Below are 23,052 nucleotides of genomic sequence, written 5' to 3'. Positions count from 1 at the left end.
CTTGTTTGCACTGTCATAGTCAATGTCTCAAGATAGCTATGTGCCAGATGTGCTAAAGATTCCTATGTCCTTTCACACTTCAACCACCATTCCAGAGGAAATGTGGCCATGCTGATGATAGATTTTGCTTGATAACAGGCCAAAGAAGCATGGACTCACACCTGTTTGTTTTCATCACCTCAGCCAGATGCAACCAGACAAAGACAGATTTTCTTTTTTGGTTTCCAAATTGGAGTGTTGCTCTTTAAAGACTTCAGAAAGCATGCTCTAAACCCCTTCCTATCCAGTTTTGGAAGGCATTTTAGGGTCTTCAAACTTGTGTTGAGTTCTATAACTATCTTTAGAAATCTCGCATTGGAACCTGCTTTGCGTTTTGACCAATCTACAGTGCAGGAGTTGTTAAAACAAACAGTGTATGCTGAGTCATCATCTGAGACTGTTATAACATGAAATGTATGGCAGAATGCAGGCAAAATAGAGCAGGAGACAGTTCTCTCTCATGGAGTTCAGTCTGAAATTTAATTAACTCATTACTTTTGTAAGAAGAGTCATCAGCATGGAAGCATGTCTTCTGGAATGGTGGCTGAAACTGACAGGGTAAATATCTGGCAATGCCAGCTGCAAAAGTGCCATGTGAATGCCTGGACTCCATTTCATGGGCCATTGTAAACAAAGAGCTGGCAATGTTGTATCCTGTAAATGTAAACAAGTTTGTTTGTCTGACCAATTGGCTTAATAGGAAGTAGGAATGAGTTAACTAGGAGGTACTAATGTTTTACACTCTTTTGTTTTCTGGTACAGTTATGTAACTCATGGTCAGTAGGATATGTAATAAAAATATCTGAAGTTGCAAAACGGCACTTTCATGAAAAAGACATTGCACACAGTACTTGTATGAGGCGAATTGAAAAATAAAATGTATTTTATTTATAATTTTACAGTGCAAATATTTGTAATAAAATAATATAAAGTGTGAAAACTGTGTTTAATATTGGGACTTGGTCATGCATTACAAAGACAGCTTCCCGATCTTTGATATTCACAATGATCTCATTCAAGTCACTTAACTCAATAGATACTTGGAATAAGTAATTTTCTAATTTTCTTCCCCTCCTCCCTACCTTCCACTCCTGCCCCTGCTGATTTGTCAGTTTTCGTTTCTTTTTTTTCCTTTCTTTCTTTTTTTTTTCCATTTTGTGTGTACATGCTCTGTGAGTTTTGCAACAAAATCCCAGTTTTGGCTACAAAACTGTAGCGTAGATATATCCATAGAGTTTGAGGCCAGAGGTTCTGGTCTGAACCTCCTTTTATCACAGGCCGTTAAATTTTATGCACTTATCCTGTATGGAGATGAATACTGTGCTTGACTAAAACATAGCTTATTAGATATTAAATGTGTTCTATTGTTCGACATTGTTGTATTTTGGAAGCAATCTTAACAAAAAAACATCTAATAGCTATTAGTAAATATGCATGCATGCTATCATCTGAGAAGTGTGCTCATTCCAGACACGCAGATAATGGTTTACCAGGCTAATGACATCCTACTATCTTTTAATCCTATTGTGTCAACAGCTCAGTTATTCACCTGTGCAGTCTGGAGCAGTGCCAGTCCATGTCCCATTGGCTGTACAATGTCGAGTAGTTAGCCCAGAAGTCTTGTAACCTTCCCAGCATGCGTAGATGACTGAACTTGAGAACAATATTCCATCACTGTATATTATCATGCCATTGGCTGGGGTGCCAGGATTCCCACAAGATACAGCTACAAGGAAAAAAAAAAGTCAATATACCAGTTTGAATGGAAAGAGTAAGGCAATGCATTTGAAAAGTTTACAATAATTCTAAAAGCTCAGCATTAATGCATATGGGGTTACTATCTCCCCTCCCCCCACTTTTCTGGCTTACACCATCATTTTATTTGATTAGTACTCAACGGTAAATGTAAGCAAAAAGGATTTGTCTTGCTTACAGCGTATGTTCAAATATCACTGTACAAGAAATTAAAATAAAATGAAAGGGAACCCAAATTACTTGAACTACTGCCAACTTTATGCCTATCTGTACGTGTCCATGTTTTATGCCGGATTGGCAGACGGAAATATGTCTGTGGCAGGGGATGTGTAATAGAGGGAATGGATTCGTGGACAGAAGTGGTCAAAGGTGTATGATAACATTAAATAAATTTATGACATTCCTGAAATATGGCATAAATAGTATTCATAAAACTGCTGTTGGTTGGGGGTGAAGGTGGGGAAAGCAATGAGAAGACTTTGCAGTACCTGGCACTAGCCACTGTCAGAAGACAAGGATACTGGGTTAAATGGACCTTTGGTCTAACCTAGTATGGACATTCTTATGCTCTTATGTAGTTTGTTAATCACCGACACAGCCTTTGCTGGAATACTGTGCCCAGTGCCGGTGCCTACAATTTAAGAAAGATGCTGATAAATTGGAGAAGGTCCAGAGAGGAGTCATAAGACTGAGTAAAGGACTAGAAACATGTCTTACAATGATGGACAAAAAGACCTCAGTATATTTAGCTTAATAAAGAAAAAGTTAATGGATGAGTTGATTACAATCTATAAGCACTAACAGAAAAAAATGTTTAATAATTGGGTTTTTATGCCCAAGGATTTTCAGACTGAATAAATGAGTGTAAATTTCCCATGGTGTACTCACTAACAATTTTTAAATCAAGATTACATTTAAAAATTGTGCCCGAGGAAGTATTTTAGGGAAAGATTATGAATGTGGTATACAGAATATTATATGAGAAGATCACAGTGATCCCTTCGTAGTAATATCTTCTTTTTAATTCTTAGTGGAACAAAGACACAGATAATCAAAAAAGTTACTACAATGCTGCCATATATCCAGAGTCACTTAAGCTTATCAAGGATCGATAGCTTACAGCTTCCTGCACTAGCCCGGCAACTGTTCCCTAGGGGATGGCACTGCCATCTGTCCTCTTCTAAAGCTTCTTTACCAGGGGAAAAAAGTCTATCATTCCCTGAATAGCTCTACAAGAGATTTGTTGATGGTGGCTCTAGATAGGCTGACATGATGTCTGCACCCTTCCCTAACAAAGTATGCAAACTTACATTTTGTTTTTTATCATGGAAAATGGAAATCAGTATGACTGATCTAATTTAGGTGTGAATGTTTGGCTTTATATTAAAGTTCTATGCCACTGATTGCAATGAGCACTATGGTTTAATACACAATACAAAAAAGAAAACAGAAAAAAATAGGAAAGAGGAAGGAGTTATATTTCAGACAGAATCAAAGGAAGAAAAGGTAATGTTTTAGAATTATATTTTATCCTTCAAAAGCAGTTTAAACATCCTACTCACCATCCAGAGACCATAGTGAAACAGTTTCTTTCTTGTTTTTTTTAACTTACCATCCTGTTTCTTAATGAGTAGCCAAACAATGATCAATAGCATGTTATTTCATGATAAACAGGTCTATTTTAGGAAGACTTTAATTTGCATGTTCTGTGTGTGTTCAACATTTTATGATTCAAAATATCCATCTCAGAAACTGACTATGGAATAGATTTTGATATTTCAATGTCTGTAAACACACACACATACGCACATGGAAGAAGATGCCTTCAATTTAGCAAACACTGTTTGAAGGGATTTTTGGCATTAGAGTTAGAATAATTCTAAAGCCAGCCCAATTAATTCAGGAAGTGAATAGAATACAAGAGGAAGAATTCCAGAGTGTTCAACACTTCTTCAATGTGAGATTAGTCACTCCTTTAGAAAACTGGAGGAAATCCAGTCTAACTGCATTAAAAAAATACAGATAATGTTCAGGCACTGGCCAAAGTCCAAGACAGAGCTCCATTAAGACAGCTTACATTCGCCAACTAAAAGTCTAAATGTTTTAATGAAATTTACATAAGCACGGCATAACTCCTAATTCATAATACTGGCAAAATAATAATTTGGGAGTAATTAATTGAATGTAGAATAATTCTAACATTATACACACAACACTCATTTAACTTTCTACTTTTACTCATACTAACTTCATTTCAGAGGGATCTTTTCTGAAAATAATGATCAAGGCTTCCCATTTGATCAGGGCTGTATTTGTGCTTATAATCAAGATTACAAGATTTTGTTAAACTAGGGCATAATTGAACAATTCAAATGACTCACAATATTATTAACATTTAGGATACTTTATATATGTTTTTACTTAATTGAAGCCCTTTTATTCATTTTTCATGTGTAAAATAGCTATAATTTTTGAAGCATAGAAAACAATTGAAACTTCTAATTTCCCAGTTGGACAGGGATAACAGTATAGTAAATTAAGGCTATGTCCATGCGTTTTAAGGAGTAAAGGCACTATGAAGTAGCTACATGGCATGCTGGCACTTTGAAGTTTGACTCTTCGAAGTTGCCACAGGGGAGAATTAGCCTTACTTCATTAGTAATCTCCCATCAGCCTGATTACCATGCCCCCTTCAAAGAAGTGGGCAAGTGTAGACTTCGCCTAAGTGATATACAGTAGTGATAATGTGCAATTTTATCAATGTTGGCAACTATACTAGCAAGATCGAATTTTAGTGCTGCATTATAATTTTCAAGTCAGACAAATCTTGATAAAGCAAATACCTTTAAACATCAAAGTATGTCACATTGTTTTTAACAGCACCATGCTCACACATGGCAAATAGCCTTAACTTTGATTGTAAGGGAAGGACCTGTACTGATGATGTCAAGAGATTACCAACCCATGTTAAGTATCAGAAGGGTAGCTGTGTTAATCTGTATCTGCAAAAACAACAAAAAGTCCTGTGACACCTTACAGACTATGAGGTTTTTTGGAGCATAAGTTTTCTTGGGCAAAGATGTGCTTCGTCAGATGCATTGATGCTTACACTTCAAAAATACCTGTTAGTCTGTAAGGGTGCCACAGGATTTTTTGTTGTTTTAACCTATGGTAGCTAAGCATATCAAAGTTCTGTTCAACTCATTCAGCAGGAGCATTAAAGATGATGTGAAAGAGAAGACTAGAGGTTAATTAATATAACATCTATCTTGGGCAATAGCTAAGTAAGGAGTTAATGGTAGTGGAACAGAGATAGTATAACTTCTGTGGGCAAAGTTGATGAATTCAACCAAAAGTTCAAGTCATATTCTGTGTACCCTGAGCATTTTGAGCAATTTCTAGTTTCTAGTGGGGCACATATACAGTCATATAGTTGAAAGCATACAGACTGGTGTATGATTTCGTCTCCAACTGTGCCCAGAACTGCAATATATGCTCAGTTAATGCAGCAGTGAAGGAACATTTTTTCTCAAATCCCATCATTGATAGCATGACATTAATTTCATCAACAACATCAGAGAAGTGGAGGTCAGTAGTATAATTTTTTGTTGCTCCACAGAAATTCTCAGAGCACTGTCACTGTGATGCCCTGCGTGATCATTTTGTCTCTGGTTACACAAGGACTAGATCCAGAAAAAGAATGGCTTAGACAAACACCTGTCAGGGATGGTCTTAATAATACTTAATCCTGCCTCATTGCAGAGGATTAGACTAAATGCCATATTGAGGACCATTCCAATCTTTAAATGCAGGATAGAGTTCAGGAATTCATAATGTGGAATAAGACAAATGTCTAGTGACTCTGATGCAGGCTTCACACTACCTATACTGGAAGCTGTAGTCAGAGATAGCATCTAAGTCATACGTGACTTAGAAATTCCCACACGAATGGAGATTGACAGTGGAGCTGCCATCCCACTGATTTCTGTCTGTCATTAAATTTATCATGGTCCTGGCCCAGCCAGATCATGTAATCTTTAGTCATGGCTTCAGAGTCCATGAACATGTATTCACTTGGCCTTTAAGGGACCAGTAGAAGGTCAAATGATTTTGTCATACTCATGGCCCATTTGTAATGGCTACAAGTTTTCAGAATGACTTCTATTGCAGCTACCAAGATCACTGGATATCTTCATATCTTATTTAGATATTTTGGCTTACTGTTGCAGTTGATGAATCACAACAGACCTCAATTTTGCTCCGAAAAATTTCAAAGGTTCCTGATTTCAAATGGGATTTAGCACAGATGTTCAACTCCTTACCATTCTGTAACAAAAGAATTCCTAACTACTGTGCAGACACTTAAACGTGCCTTAAGAGAGAAGTCTATCTTAAATCATAAGCAGTAACTGGACAATTTCTCAAAACAAAGCAAACACTCCTATAGCACCTTAAAGAAAAACTATTATTTATTAGGTAATGAGCTTTCATGGGAAAGAGTTCTTCAGATTATGGAGCAGAACTGAGCATAAGTTTTTAAGGTGTTACAGGCCTGCTTGCTTTGTTTTGCAAAGATACAGGCTAACAGGGCTAGCCCTCTGGACAATTTCTTATACTTCATGCTACAGGAATGAATTCGATACTATTATCCTGAAGTCACCTGCAAAACTTTTCTTAAGCTAATTTTTGTACAATCTTTGGGACTTGCTATGTCATGATGATGCCACATGTGTAGCCAATTCTCAAGCTATGTAAATGGATTGATGACCTCAGATTAGTCATTAGAGGGGTAACCACAGGGCTTTTTTTCTGGGGGAACTCATCGGAATGGAGTTGCAGCACCTTTTTTGGAAGCTCCAAGCTGCATGTGCAGGGGTCAGCAACCTGTGGCTCCAAGCAATGCCACTTCTGACACCACTTGCACCTCTGGAGGCTGCTGCTGCTAAAAAATTCTTGCCATTAAAACTGAATTTAGTATTTTTGTTTAAGCAGCGGCAACCTCCAAAGCCACTGAGCAGTCAGCTGTGCCAGGGATCCCCAGAAGAGGAAGCTGGCAGTGCAGGAAGATGCCCGTGCAATCCATGTGGGAGGGAAGTTGCAGCTGGCAGGAGAGCTGGGGAGAGGGACAGCTAAGCCTGTTCCTGCTGGAGCCACTCTGAGAATGAGGAGGTGGGGGGAGCAGTGGAGGGAGGCAGTGGCCCTGCAGGAGCAGAGCATGAACCTGTCTCACCCCATCCCCAAGCTGTGGGCACCCCCCAAACTTGCCGGGGAGATGCCGGAAGAAAGCAACCGGCTCACCCCCATGACCAGTGCCACTTCCTTCCAGCCTGGGGGGCCTTGTCCTCCTCCAGCTGCCACCCCGTTCCCACTCACCTGGCTAATGGTGCCCAGCTGCTGCATCCTGCTCTGGGCTCTGTGCTCAGTGGCAGCAGCCAGTGGGAGAACAGGCAGCTCCACTCCAGCTGTGGCAGGAGCCACAGCCAAAGGAGGAGGAGAGGCAGCCATTCATCATCCAGCTGTCTGCTCACCCATTCCCTGCTACCACCACCAGATCAGAAGCATCCATCTGCAGCACCTGGCGCTAGTGCTGCCACTGCCCAGACTGCACCATTTGCCTGTACTGCGTGGGTGGTGGGCTGGGCACTGGCTCCAGGCTGCCTGCTCATATCTCAGCAGCCTGGGGAGGTGGGCAGCGCACAGAGCTATTGTCTGAGGCAGGTAAATCCTGGTGATGGGGAGGCGGGTTTGGGGCTGAGTGTGGTTAAGCCTGGAGATGGGAGAAGTGGGCATCTTGGGGTGGCAAAGGGTTTAAGCCTGGCGGTTAGTTTGGGGATGAGTTTTGGCACCTTTTTTTTTTCTAGAAAAAAAGCACTGGTTAGCCGTGTTAGTCTGCATCTGCCAAAACAATGAGAAGTCCTGTGGCACCTTATAGACTAGCAGATGCTCCAATAAATCTATTAGTCTACAAGGTCCCACAGGACTTCTCATTGTTTGTGTGGATTAGTCAATGTTCTTTTCAAGTAGGAGACAATGCGGACTCACAACTATGGCTATAGAAAGAAGTGGTAACTGGAGAACTTGTAAAATGCAGGGAAGAAGTTTTGTCCCTGGTAAAACTGTTCAACTGTGTTTTACAGAAATTACATTTAGACCATTTGCAGTATTAAAAGTACTGGAGACTGGAGATGTTCCAACAGAACATTCTATTTCGCCCATCTAACACCCTTCCATTACCACTCCTAATTTTGGTTACTTTGTGGAAAAAAAGTTGATGCCAGATCCTGCTTATTCCATATCATAGCCCCTTGATTCCTTTATCCTAACTGTCCTGATTTTCAGACAACCATATCCTGAGGATCATCACATTATCCTGAGACAGTAGAAAAAACAGCTGCATGCCTGAATTTGTAAGCTGGCCAGATAGATAGCTGCTATTACAGGGCAAAATAAACCCTGGCAATTCAAGAGTCTGTGGAAGTCTACATGAAAGTTTTCATAAATATAGTGTTTTATGTAACCATAAAAATGATAATGCAAGTATGTTTTGAAAGGACTTTTAACATAGGATTCAACAATGGGATGTCCTGTCTCTTTAAATGTTTGAGCATTCTCTCCTTCCCAGTGCAGAAGATCATTGTTATGCTAGTCTGCTGCCAGAAGAATAAACTCTCCACAACTGGCAGCTGTGTTTCTATCAGTTCATTCTATGTCCATACATCTCCTTCTCTGCTGGGTCCAAATAAAACAATTTTAATTATAAAGATGAGAAATGGGTATTTAAACCATTGTTTTTCATGAGAATATATAATTTATGAATACTGTAAATACTTAGGTTGTTATTCTGCAAACACATAGACACTATTCTTAGTGATTCATTTAGTAGTTATTCAATGATTTTCTTTTTTTTTCCTTGTTTTCTATATACAAATACTTAGGAAAGTGAATGTTACATTTTTCACTCCAGTATCAAATAGATTATCCAACTTCTTTGGAATACTACTAGCTATTGATATAAACAGCTATCTTGATCAAATTTCACAGACAAAGAAGAGGCATTTAATTCAAAAATCCTTATTCAAATTAATGGAATGCATTCGTACTTTTAAGAATAACATTCACACTATTTCATCACTTCGTCTATGACCTCACTTCATTCCCCTTTTGAAGGAGGAATGCTAATGAGGGAGATCAAAAATGCAAATGAAGCACTGATTTAAAAATCTTGCACTTCATTTGTATAATCCCACGCAATCATGTTTCCAGAAGAGACTTTTCTGAAAGCAAAAACAGCCATGTAGATGAGGTTCCTTGGGGTTGGGGGGAACACTTTTGAAGGAACCTTTCTTTTTGAAACAAAATAGGAAGATGGGTTCTTTTGAAAACAGGTTTTTTTGTTATTTTGTTTTTTTTCTGAAAGAACCCCATCTACATAGCTGTTTTGTCTTTCGGAAAAGTCTTTTAAGGAAACGCAATCAGCACTGATTATGCAAATAAGGGGTGAGATTTGCAAATCAGTGCTTCACTTGCATTTTTGATCTCCCTCATTTGTGTTCCCCCTCTGAAAGGGGAATGCAGGGTAGATGCAGCCTCAGTGAAAAAGGAGAAAATCTGGGCATGTGGAAATTGTTCATCCAGAAGACTGCAGCTTGTAATGTGTAGTATGTGAACCTGGGAACATGTGAAAAGATGCTTGTCTGTCTAGCAAAGAAACAGAGCAATGTGGTAAAACACTGAGCCCGTGATCTGATCAGGTAAAAAGATGAGCCAGCAATCCAATCAGGTAAATAATTGAGTCAGCATTGCCGTTGGGTAAACAACTATGTTAGCAAAGAGAACAGGAAGAAGTCTTGTGGCACCTTATAGACTAACAGATGTTTTGGAGCATAAGCTTTCATGGGCAAAGACCCGCTTCATCAGATGCATGAGTCCTAGGGTTAGGCAAAAAGGTGTTTCTGCAATATACACTTTGTAACAGTGTTTGTAAGATGAGCACCCGAACGTGGCATTATGCTTGCATTTGATGTTATGTTGTGTCCTGCTTCGGTGGACTGATCACTCACTGTAGTAGCAATAAATGATATACTTCGAGTCTGTTTGTGAACCTGTACCTTCTGGATGGATGAGGAAAGAATTGGTCAACAAATAGCATTTATATCAGCTACTTTTAATATGCAGAGCATAACTTTTTGGGGTTTTACTGAAATATAAATTCTCTGAATAACTGATTGTCGCTTTTTACTAACGCAGAATTCTCACTTCAATGAGAGCGTTACACTACTGTAATCTGTAAGGTGCCTTACAATGTTAATGTTTTGTAGTTATTCAAAGAACATCACAAAAATACCACACCCAAATCTGTCTCAAATATGGCCACATAAGTATTTGACTTGAACTAATGTAACTCTCCTGCAATGTAATCATCATCATTCATTCTCCTTTATGCGCACTGGCCTGTAGGGCAGCAGTAAAGGTCCACCAATTCTGTTTGTCATGGGACAGCCTCTTAACAGTGGCCCAAGTGTGATTCATGCTCTCTGTTTCTACTTCAACAGTATGGTGCCATCTTATCTTGGGTCATCCCCGGTTCCCTTCCGGAGTCCAGTGCACAGCAATCTTTGTGATGGAGCTTCCATCGTTCCTGAGCACATGCCCAACCCATCTCCAGCTTATTTTCCTAATGATGGTGGTCATTACACAAATGTAAAACTGTTTTAAGTGTAAGACCCATCAACCCTTATTAACTTTGCTCTCTATTTATATAGTCACTAACCTGTACATAAAATATTTTGAGGTACTGGAACAAACAATTACAAAACAGTCCACAACTGCATTTTAGGACAACTGTATTATTATGAAAAAAGTCTTTCAAACTCACATTTTCACAAGATCATTTTGATACCTGTGGGTCTTTTTTGTACCTGTTGTGTATTCTGCAAGATTTTATAACTCCCAACGTACCTTTATTTTCAAATACAGGATTTTTTATTTTTCTACAAATTTGTATATGTCTCTGGCTACATCTACACTAGCCAAAAACTTCGAAATGGCCATGCAAATGGCCATTTCAAAGTTTACTAATGAAGCGCTGAAATACATACTCAGTGCCTCATTAGAATGCAAGCGGCCGCAGCACTTTGAAATTGACACAGCTCGCCGCCGCACGGCTCATCCAGATGGGGCTCCTTTTCGAAAGGACCCCGACTACTTCAAAATCCCCTTATTCCTATGAGCAGATAGGAAAAGGAGACTTGGAAGTAGCTGGGGTCCTTTCGAAAAGGAGCCCCTTCTGGACAAGCCGTGAGGCGGCGAGCTGCATCAATTTCGAAGTGCCACAGCCACCCGCATTCTAATGAGGCACTGAATATGTATTTCAGCGCTTCATTAGTAAACTTCGATATGGCCATTTGCATGGCCATATCAAAGTTTTTGGCTAGTGTAGACATGGCCTTTGTGTTCTTCTAAGCCACAACAATATATTTAATACATACTTTCTTCCATCTCTATGTATGTACCTGTGTCTGTTGAAGGTCATCCTCCAAACTCCTCCCAGGAGATAATGCCCAAAATTAAAACAATCAGTAATGTGAATTTCCACTCTATTTTCGTGAGACAGCCATGCTCATTGCTTTCAGTTTGCTTTCTTGTTTTTTTTAATCTTCCTCATACCTTCTTTCTTGTCTACTTCCTTCTCTTATAGATCTCTCCTCCTTCTCTTGTTAAATGTACAGAAGAGTTGCATACCAATGCATACGAAAAAAAAAAGTGGCATCATGTACTGAGGCATATCCTGTCTTGTGCTCCTCTGACAAGGATGACCCTGACAGCCACAGAACTACTGCAATTCTATTGCACAGAGGAGATGAGAGGATTCGGGGAAAACACAGGTGTTCCTCCTTCTCTCTGACCCAGTTCCACCTGTTTTATTATGCTCTGCCCACAGGGAATTGGAAGTAGTAAGGTTGGTGAATCGATTATTTTTATCCTGATAGGATAGGGAGTTAGAAACACTACAGGGTTTAATCTCTGAGGCTGCAGTGGCTCCATGGCCTGGAGGAAGTGACAAGGCTGTGTGCTGTGATAAAGCATGTGGCTGACAGCATATACACACACAGTTTAGAAAATCAGGAACAAGGTATTCATTCTCACATGATTTGCCACTTGATCTGCTCTTTGCTCTCTGCAGCTGTTCCTTGGTTATTGCATCTCTCAGGCTATTTCCAAGGCAGGCAATGTTTCTGGATTACAGTAATTTTTACTAGTTTTCCTGTTTACTAGTTTTCCTTATAGGGGCTGCATCTACACTGCATTCTGCTTTCTGAAGAAGAATGTGAATGAGAGTCATCAGCCTGAAGAACAAAAATGATAGAGGTAAGCCTCTTCATCCTTCAGGTTAAGGAAGCCTCTTCTGTTACTTCTAGATGGCGACATGAGACTACATGTTTGTAATATGTTCTCATGAGAAGAATCCCTAAATATCAAAGGGATGTTTATGGTGTAGAAATAAAAGGGATAGCTGTGTTCTACACACATTTTTCTAAGGTGATAAGAATGGAGCAAGGAAGCTCTCAGATATGGATGATGGATTATGATGAATTCTGATATGTCTGTTGATAGTCTTGTCAAATCGACTACCTGGTTGAATGGGTGGTATGGGCACTGGAAGAAGCTGATGATGGGCATCTTTGAGTATAGCAATTATTTTCACAGCAAGTACTCTAGTGCTACCTACTCTGAGAATAGGAAAGAGCTTGCTTCCTCTGTGCTGGTATTTGTAAGGTAGCTTTCAGTAGGGAGCTAGAGTACAAATCCCTACTAGACTAAGCTCACTACAGGCTTGGTAGTTTGGTAGAATTTTATCAGTGAAACAAAATTGTAACACCATATCCATTGATTTTTATCAAATTTCTCCAGAGCTACTAAAATGTACATGATTGGTCTGAGACATTTTGTAGGGAAAATCTAATTTTAGCAATAAGGAACGTCATATTATGATCAATGTTTTGTCAAGTGCCACTACTTACCCTCACAAACAGGCTGTAAGCCAGACCAAGAGCCATTAAGCAAGCAAGTTCGTTCTGAAGATCCTCTTAGTTGATAACCCATTTCACAGGAGAAACGAAGTAGACTTTTTATTTTGAATTCATCCCCGAGTCTCGACCCATGAGATGGTACACCTGGGTCATCACAATATCCAGGACTATTTCCTGTAAAATATAATGCAGTAAAGCTATTTGTAGATAAGTTATATGTAACTGTATGTATAGTAAGAGTTGCAATACTGGCTAGATTGTATCTGTTCTAATTAATCAGTTTGCTTCCAGTCTGGAAGACTGAAAGGACAAAAATAAAATAAAATAAAATAAAAACATTCTATGTCTGTATCTGCTCACTAAAGCCGTGTCTACACGTGCATGCTACTTCAAAGTAGTGGCACTAACTTCGAAATAGCGCCCGTCATGGCTACACGCGTCAGGCGCTATTTCGAAGTTAACTTCGACGTTAGGCGGTGAGACGTCGAAGTCGCTATCCTCATCAGGAGATGGGGATAGCGCCCTACTTCAACTTTCAACGTCGAAGTAGGGACCGTGTAGTCATTGCGCGTTCCGCAACTTTGAAATAGCGGGGTCCGCCATGGCGGCCATCAGCTGAGGGGTTGAGAGACGCTCTCTCTCCAGCCCGTGCGGGGCTCTATGGTCACCGTGGGCAGCAGCCCTTAGCCCAGGGCTTCTGGCTGCTGCTGCTGCAGCTGGGGATTCATGCTGCATGCACAGGGTCTGCAACCAGTTGTCGGCTCTGTGGATCTTGTGTTGTTTGGGGCAACTGTGTCTGAGAGGGGCCCTTTAAGGGAGCGGCTTGCTGTTGAGTCCGCCCTGTGACCCTGTCTGCAGCTGTGCCTGGCACCCTTATTTGGATGTGTGCTACTTTGGCGTGTAGACGTTCCCTCGCTGCGCCTATTTCGATGTTGGGCTGCGCAACGTTGAAGTTGAACATCGACGTTGCCAGCCCTGGAGGACGTGTAGACGTTATTCATCGAAATAAACTACTTCGATGTAGGCTTCATGTGTAGACGTAGCCTAAGTGAGACAAAACTGAGTGAAACAAGACAATATTGATAGGTGAAAGAATGCTATCTTGTGTGATCAATTAGTTTCTTAGCACATATAACTATGTATATCTGGTCAGTCTTATAATTCTAAATTTCTGCTATTATTAATTTATTACAATTTTATTATAATAAAAGCAATACTTTAATGTTCACAAAAATTGTGTGTGAGTAAAATGAGTATATGTGTAATTCTGCAAGTTTGAAATCACTGTTTTGTGATATCATTTTATGTAGCACTATATTGAACATCCTATAGGGCAGAAGACCACCTAAATAATGACATAATGACTGAGGGCAAATGTATCAGGATGTTTGAATCAACAGCTGCAACTGAACTGAGTCACTATGGGAGGAAAGAAATTATTAAGTACAAAAAATGTGTTTGGCCAGAGTTAACAATTGGTGCTTGGAAACATTTTTATCATTTTAACTACAAGGTCACATTCACATGATGGTTCATGCAACTACCGGAACAGTGAGGGAGAGTTCCACTCCAATGGCTATCTTCTTGGCACACTCTAGTAGAATTTCCTATGAGAGTTCGACTTGCTGTGCAAGAATAGTGAATTATGGATCCATATGTGAATTTGTCTCCTGAAAGGACAGCATTGGCAGGAACTCCAGGATGTCCACAAGAAATTGCTATAAAGAGGAAAAAATGCATGAATATCTGATTACACAAATATCTTTGACAGACTTCTAGAAATGAACTCAGATCTAAACAGCATAAACATACAATTGTTTTATATGTTTAGTTCTGATTTTGCTGTGGATCATTTATTTGTCTTTGATAAGGTTCAGGTCAAGAACATTGATTTATTTGGCTTAGCACCCCACCTCCAGTCATTTCTGCCGCAATGAACAGGTCCCCCACATACCCTTACAAAACCTTGTAAAGAAGATACACTATGTCTACCAAAGGCAGGAAAACAAGACAGATGAGTTTTCTGATATTTATTTCTACTTACAAATTCATGGGAGGTGATCAGATACTACTACGAGGGGGAGAATCTGAATATATAAGCAGAGACACTGGTTTTTTTTCCCCAGTACTTGCTGGTACTTTGCAACCCCACCCCTGGGATTGGCTGGGGAGGAGACAGGGAACCGGTTGTGTACCAGCTCCTCTTTTTTTTTAATAAAACAAAACAAAACAGAACACTGAGTGGAAGAAAAAAATGCTTAAAATATGAATAATTAAACCTGAAACTTTATCAGTCATTCAGAGGGAGAAATGAATTATAGCAAAATGTATTTGTGATCATTTTGGTGAATTATGAATTGCGCATACAGTACACCCTCAAAATATGCAACTTCAGGTTGTGCATAATTTGTTTTAATGTGAGTTAAGCACAACTTGAAACTGCTCTGGGACAGTCAGCCTGACTAGCTGCCTGCAGCTCTGGGCAGCTAAACAGGCTAAGAGCCCATTGTCCCCGCCTTCCCCCAGCAGCACCACTGTCAGTCTGACACCCTCCTGACTGGGGGAGGGCAGGGAGAAGCAGCCAGGAAACTGACCAACCCTGGTGGGCTGGTCAGTTTACTGGGTCCTGCAAGCGGCAGGGAGCTGGGAACCAAGCATCATCCTGGTTTCCAGCTGCCCTACGCTGGCAATAAATGGGAAATTTCCCAGGTTCTGCAAGCAGTGGGGAGCTGGGAACCAGGCTGACACTTGGTTCCTGTCTCCCCACTGCTTGTGGGACCCAGCCGATGGCTGGTCAGTTTCCTGGGTCCCACAAGCAGTGGGGAAATGGGAACCAGGCTGCCCCTTGTTCCCAGCTCCCCACCACTCTGCAAGCCAGGAAACTGACCAGTCCATCAGGGCCGGTCAGTTTCCCAGCTCCTGCAAGCCCACGGGAGCCAGGAACGAGGCTTCAGTCTGGTTGCCGTCTTCCCTGCACCCTGACTTGAGTTAAGAAATAAGTTTACTTCATGTATTTATTTTTCCTTTTGAAGAAAAAAAATTAAACAAGGAAAGTTTTGTTTGTATACATATTCAATTAAAAATTGTAAGGGTAAAGATGTATTTGCTTCATCAGGAAACAAAATTAATTTAATTGTTAAAGGGAATTAATAGCTCGAATATTTTAGAATGGTGAATATTCCTATCATGAAAAAGAAGTGAAGGGGAAATAATTCTACCTAATATAAGTAAACAGTCCCAAATAAAGGAAAATTGAATATATATTTTTAAACTATTCCCAAGTACTGTTTTACACTCAAAGTAATAGCCTCTATTTTTACTGCTAAACTGAGAATTTTTAACATTAATGTTAATATATTGCATTTGATGTTTATAACACTATCTAAGCACCTTAAAAAAAGTTTTATACTTGTAGTAAGGCAGTGGAACAAAATACAGTCCCTTTGAGGAATTAAACTCTCTCATGGCATTTGGAAATCGGCTTATGAATTCAAATATCAAAGAGCTATATTTTATAGTCTTCAATGAAAAAGTCATTCTGTTGAGAAAGAAATGTGAGATTTGTCCTGAAGACACAAAGTTGAAAGTTTTGCATATCTCAGGAAAATGAAATTGTTAGATCTGAATTACAAAGCAATAGAGACAGAAGAACAGTGCCTATTTCTGATTTCCATTACGCAAAGAACAAAATTCATGCTGGGTTTCGGAATTTCCCCATTATCATTGTTCTAACAGATGAATGTGGAATCATAGCGTATGTCTACACAGCAACCTTATTCTGAAATAAACTATCTGGAAGGCTGGAGCCATGCTTGGCCAAAACTTTGAAATGGGCATGCTAATGGCCATATTGAAGATTAATGGGTGCTGAAATGAATATTCAGTGCCTCATTAGCATGCTGAGGGCTGCGGCACTTCGACAGTGCCACTTTCAAACATGCGCAGCTCAGCTACACGGGGGTTCTTTTCGAAAAGGTGATAGGAATAACGGGATTTCAGCTGATAGGAATAAGGGGATTTTGAAATGTGTGGAGTCCTTTCGAAAAGCATAATGGTGGCTCCAGCAACTCAAAAATGTTGCTTTCAAATCCCATGCCGTCTGTGTAGAGAGGTGCCTTTTGAAAGGACACCCCAATATTCAAAAGCCCCTTATGCTTATTTGGTTTAGGAATTAGGGGGTTTCAAAGACTGGGGGATCCTTTTCAAAGGCCCTCATCTACACAGGTGGCACACGGTTCAAAAGAGGCACTTTCAAATTGCTGCAGCTGCCATTTTGCTAATGAGGCACTGCATATTCATGGAAGCACCTCATTAGCATCTTCCAACCTTGCCCATTACCATGCCCCTTTCAAAAAAAGGGGATCGTGTAGACGTAGCCCCTGTCTAAACAGGCCCTAGTTTGAAATTGCTAAACATACAGGCTATGTCTACCCTAGTGAAGTTTTTTTTTGAAAAAAACTGGACCTTAAAAAAAATACAAATCTCAAGGAGCATCTAAACACAAAATGTATTCTTTTGATATTAAATCAAAAGAATGTAGTACTTTTTCTGGCAGCGCTCTTCCACTCCTATCAGAGGATTCCCCCTCGGAGGACTATGCTCCCTGAATTTGGCCACCTTACAGGCACAGGAAGCCCCTGGAAGCTGAGAACATGGAGGCATCAAGGAGAGAACCTGAGCTCCCCCATGCACTCACATCCATCCCTGAAGTGACCATCCTGACTAAGTCAGACAGACAGCCACCCCATGGTCCCCCAGAAGCCCCCAGGATCTGGCCGAGGGCACTCTCAGGAGCCCACTCAGGCCACCAAAAGTAGGGCCTCCTACTGGATGGAGCTCGAATTCCAGGACAACCTAGGCTGCTGGTGGGAATGTCCTCACCCAGACCACCAGCCAGGGAGACCCTGCCCAGACACTGAAGCAGGTCCTCTCCAAGGTAAAGGAACTGCACCGGGGTATACCTGGGGTATGGATGCAGCCAGACTGTCAAGAGCAGGACTGTCTATCTTCCCCTTTTATAAGGAGCTACACAGCCTCCTCTGGGGGCAAAGACTGCTCCCCCTCCCCAACTATGCTGGACACAATGGGGGAGAAGCCCCCTGCAGCACCCGAGAAGAGGCCTGAGGAGAGCCAGAGCCAGAAGAGGAGCAGCTGGGATTCTCCAGCCACCCCATCCCCCTGGAACCAGGCTTGGAAGCCCCTTTCTACAGTGAGTCCAGTGATGGGACTTTGGTGATAGCCATGCCCCTGGATCATTCAGCAGGGTGATGTTGAGTAGGACATCCCTGGATATCTTTGAGGGACCCTCTGGCAAGTGCCTGGCACATCACACACACCACACCCCAGGGAGCTGGGGGAGCACCCATGACTGAAAGTGGGCTGGCCTTGAGGGTGATGGCCAGACCCCAGACACACCACAGTGGAGTGTATCCCTAGCATGTGGGCATGCCCACAGGTGACAGTCAGTACCCGTCCCTATGGACAGTGATGAAGGCCACATATCTGTGTGTGGGGGTGGTGTGCAGGAAGGGCCAAGGCCAGGGCCAGGGCCAGGCTAAGCCCAGCTCGCCTGCATGTTTCCCTCTGTGGCCTGACATCCTCCCGCCTTGCCCACTAGCCCATTCCCTGGGAAGGACAGAGGGCCCAAACAGTCATCCCCTTCCCCAAGGCACTGCAGAGTCCATATGCAGCAGGGCCAATCCTGCAGGGCACATATGTCAGGGCTCCTGTGATATCCCAATCCCTCAGCCCAGTGTTGGAGACTGTTTCCCATGAGGGGTTGGGGGTCATGGACCTTAGGGCTGGACTGTAGGACTGATGCATCGTCTCTCTCTCCTCTTCTATCCTGACAGCTGCACCATCCAAGAGCCAGGCAAGCCCCACCTCACCTCCAGGGTGGGTCAGCACTGTGCATGTTGCTGGATCGGAAAGCCCAGGATGAATGGAGGAGAGGGCCAGGGCACCCCCACTATCAGTGCCCAGTTGGGCCCATGCCTACGTTGTGCACAGGATGACACCTCCACCTGCATGGCTGCTTGCTGAAGCTGTGGCTGCAGTTGGACAAGGAGGCCCTGGCATAGCGGTGGGAGGCCTGGGCTGAACTCATGGGCAACCTCAGAACCATCACTGGAGTCCTGAGGGAGCAGCTGGCCAAGCCTCCTGCCACTGCTGCCCCTACCATCCCCAACCCTCTACTGTCCCTGATGCCCTGCTCCCACCAGAGCTTCTCATGATCGTCATGCTGGGCTTTGCCCAGTGGCTCATGGCCATGGTGGGTGCTGCCCTCCCCAGCCCTCTCTGACCCTCCAGCCTACCTCTTCCTGTCAATAAAGCTTGAGCCCATAGCACCCCTCCCATGGCCATACCTCCCTGTGATTCTTGCTCCACCCCAGACCCAATGGGGACTCCATACCCAGGGTGGTAGGCGATCCCATGGTCACCGTAGCTTATGGCCCCCCACTCCCTGTCCCAAGCCCCCTCTCCAAGTTCACATGCCCCCACCCCCCCAAGGCATATAGTTCCCCCATTCACTCCTGTAAATACCTGTTTGCTTAATTTTCATTTTTCAAAACACTTAATTTGTTTAAATAGATGGTTTATTTTTTTCTGCACCATTGTGTCCTTTGTTATTGGGGAGCAGCAGTGGGAATGGATGGGTGGGAGAGGATGTGGTTGGGACAGGGTGGGGCTGCAGGCTGTAGAAGCCTGCAGGGTGTGCCTGGAGAAGTGTCAGTGGGGCCCGTGCATGAAGGTCTCTTGGAAGGCCTCCTTGATCCACAGCCTGTCACAGTAGGCTTGGCAGTTGAGGGCCATGCCTGGCTGTTCACACCTGGGCCCAGCCTTGGCCATCCACCCCAGGAGGAAGGTCCCCTCCTTGGCCTACATGGTGTTGTGCAGGGCACAGAAGCAACACCCAGAACCTGGTGGAAGTTTTGCACCCAGATATCCAGGCATGTAAGGGGACACCTGAACCATGTCTGCAGGCATCGAAAGGCACACTCCACTGGCTATCATGTCCACTTGAGGCAGCTGTTGAACAGCTCCTGGGTGGGGTCCAGGTGGCCTGTGTATGGCTGCATGAGACAGGGCTGTAGTGGGTAGGCTGTGTTTCCCACAATAAACAGGGGCAAGGTGACATCCTCAACCTTGAGCTCCTGCTGGGGTCCCTGCCTCCATCCTCTGGTGGAGGCTGGAGGTCTGGCAGACCCACATGTCATGGGCCTGGCCCAACCAGCTCACTTAAATGTCCATGAACCATCCCCTATGGCCCACCATGGCCTGCAGGACGACTGAGTGGTAGCTCTTTCTGTTAATATAGTGGGTCGCACTGTGTCCTGGGGCATGGATGGTAATGTGCATGCCGTTAATGGAATTGAAGCAGTGTGGAATGTTGAGGGCGGTGAACCTGGCAACGGCCATGTGCAGGTCCATGACATGGATGACCATCCAGAGCAGCAGTGCATTGATTGCTGTCACAACCTGCAGGGTACAGAGAACAAGCACACTTGTGACTGCATGAAGGGGTGCTCCTAGCTACAGCAGGCTTCTCTGCCCTGTCCCAGCCCCCACTCCCCGCAAGCCCTATGGGAATGCCTCCCATGAGGCTACCCCTTCAGCACAGGGCTTGTGTGGGGGGGGGTGGCACAGTCCCTTGTGGCTAGGCCTCCCCAACCCCCTGTCCTGAACCTTCACACCCCAAACCCTGGCCCCTGAGAGTCTCCATTGCCCAGGAGCCCCCTTTACCCTCATCCCTCCTCATGCCATGTCTGTGATCTAGGTGTGCCTTACCTCCATGATGATAGACCTGATGCTTGACTTTTGCCCACCCTGAATTGCTGTCTGAGCTGGCTAGCTTCCATAGTGCAATGGCTACAAGCTTCTTGAGGGCCATATGCAGGTGTCCTGATTTCAGAGTGTGAGCCAGTTGCGGAGCACCAGAACTGTGTCCTTCTGCATGCAGATATTCTGGAGCCGATGCATGTTGTCTCACTTGCCCATCACCAGTAGGACCCATCAGTTGGAGTTGGTTGGGTAGTTCCAGAGGCACCTGATTGCCTGGGGGGGGGGCAGATGGGGCCCTGGGGGAATGGGCTCCTTGGCTCTGATGGCACGAAAGTCCCACCAGAGGAGCTGGAGGGCAGCCACAATGGCAGTGGCCAGCAGCACGACCAGGGCCTGGATGCAGTCTCAAAGCTGCCGTGGGTCCATGGCTGTAACTTAGCAGCTTCTGGTCCATGTACTGGGCCTGCTTCACTTTGGTCAGCTCAACAGGCCTCAGAGTGTGCAGGAAGGGAGTGTTTGGGAGAGGTCCTGTTAAGGGAGCATGTGGCCAGAGTTCCTGGAAGGGCTTGCCAGCTATGCAACCTCATCTACAGCATTTCCTTCCTCGTTCTTTCAAAACAGTGGCCAGGGCTGTGAATCCATCCTATTTTCAACATGTTTTTTTGTGTGTGGCCACACTGTTTCAAAAGAAGGTTTTTTTGGAAAGGATCTTCCATAAGAACTTCTTTCAAAGGACCACAGTAGTGTAGATCTAGCCACAGTATCTATACTTTTCTTTAGTATTGGAAATTTCAGTTAACTTGGTTTTCAGAGTTACTGATCACTTACACCTCATATGTACTTCCACTGGGAAAATGAGTGATCTGTACTTCTGCAAATAAAGCCTCATTGCTCAGATATTGGTTAAGAAAGAAAGAAAGAAAGATAATATGTAATGCATTTAATACAAATTGATATGTAATACAAATATAATACTAAGTTTTTTCTGGATATTTCTGGATATCATAAAATGGATAGCAAAAGGCAAAACTGCCTTTTTTTTAAACTGATCAAGCATTTAAAATTATAGTTCCAATTGATCTGAAATACATTTAAATTTTGCAAGTAAGGGTTGTGAGCCATCTTGGTTTTAGTGGAATTTCAATAAATGACACAGTTCAGTCCAAGACAAATTCCCAGATATACGTGGCTGTGAGTTAACTGATGTTTATCACTTTTCTGACAGAGGTGAACATCAACCCCATATAACAAATACTTACGCAAACATTTCGGTAGTGATCTATCCCACAAGCCATTAGCCTTGCAGGTCAAAGCAGATGAACCCAAGATGTAAAATCCCTTCTTGCAATGGTACACTACACTGATTCCATACTTGAAACTTTCAGGGTAATTCTGCTGTCCATGACGAATAGCATTTTCCACAAAGCCTGGATCAGAACAGTTCACCACTGCAAGACAAACATATATTTGTCACTGATTTGTCACCAAAATATCATGAATACAGATCAGTTGGGAATGATTTATATTACTTCATTAATGGCTCAAGCACAGGACCTTAGAGTCAGGGGCCTCTAATTTTGGCTTGATTTTAGAACTTTTTATGTATTACATATCACAGAGTTTCACAATCTTTTCAGTAACATGGCACACTACAATGAGACAAACAATTCCACAGTGCACCCACTTTTTTCAGCTGAATCGATTGCTCATAAAAGTCATATTTACTTACATTACTGTAGTTAGTCTTACTAGAGAGGTTTGTAACACAGTAGTGTATACAACAAACTAAAAAGGATCAAATACATTAATGTTTCAAATCCACCACAGAATGCTCCATTTTTGACAGAATGAGCAGAGACATTTTCAAAATCTGCTCAATACCATGTTAGGGATATTGAGTAAAAGAGTAACCATTAAAAGTTCCAGCAATTACTCGATTACTTGTGGGTGAGGGAAGTGGCTCTAGAAAGCAGGTTACTCTCCCCTCCAGCTTGTTGGAACTGGAATGCAGCATTTAAACCTCAGCTCAGCTCCAACTGGCTCCTGCCCTTGCTCCCTTACCCTTGCCAGAGCAAGGTTCCCGAAGGCTCCCTAGCAACACTGTTCTGCTAGAATACAATGCATATGAATTATGCATGTTTTTACACTACGTATGGAAGGGGTCAGATCTGTCTGCTGTTATGGGGGAGAGAAGATCAAAAGCAATTGTTTCAACCTATTCCATCAGAGTGACAAGTGCTGCTGCAGACGACCAGCTCTGCAGAGTTCGTCTGCTTCCTTAGGAAAAAAAAAAAAAGAAATATAATAGTGCTTATTGGCTGTGCATGGATCCATGTAGTGTAAAGGCTCCTTATAGCTCTCCTTACTTAGCCACCTGGCACAGAGCTGACCACAGTCTGGCCCTGAGTATATGTTAATCTGAAATCAATCAAATCTAACAATTTCT

The 23,052-nt window shown here is 42.7% G+C and overlaps 1 protein-coding gene across 1 annotated transcript in view; it reads right to left on the bottom strand.

The window, feature by feature from the left end:
- The window catches only part of CSMD1 (CUB and Sushi multiple domains 1), a 1,701,396-nt gene that overhangs the window by 48,561 nt on the left and 1,629,783 nt on the right, over positions 1 to 23,052 (bottom strand). Inside the window, exons 55-58 of the mRNA XM_074989136.1 lie at positions 21,866 to 22,054; positions 14,369 to 14,542; positions 12,816 to 12,998; positions 1,589 to 1,765 (exon numbers count right to left, since the gene is read on the bottom strand). Of these exons, the coding sequence (XP_074845237.1) occupies positions 1,589 to 1,765; positions 12,816 to 12,998; positions 14,369 to 14,542; positions 21,866 to 22,054 (723 nt within the window). The remainder of the gene's footprint in view (positions 1 to 1,588; positions 1,766 to 12,815; positions 12,999 to 14,368; positions 14,543 to 21,865; positions 22,055 to 23,052) is intronic.

This window comes from Carettochelys insculpta, chromosome 3 (assembly GCF_033958435.1).
Source record: "Carettochelys insculpta isolate YL-2023 chromosome 3, ASM3395843v1, whole genome shotgun sequence".
In the NCBI taxonomy this organism is placed as follows: domain Eukaryota; kingdom Metazoa; phylum Chordata; order Testudines; family Carettochelyidae; genus Carettochelys; species Carettochelys insculpta.
Note: the sequence above shows the minus strand (reverse complement) of the source record. Positions and strands in the feature narration are given on the sequence as shown.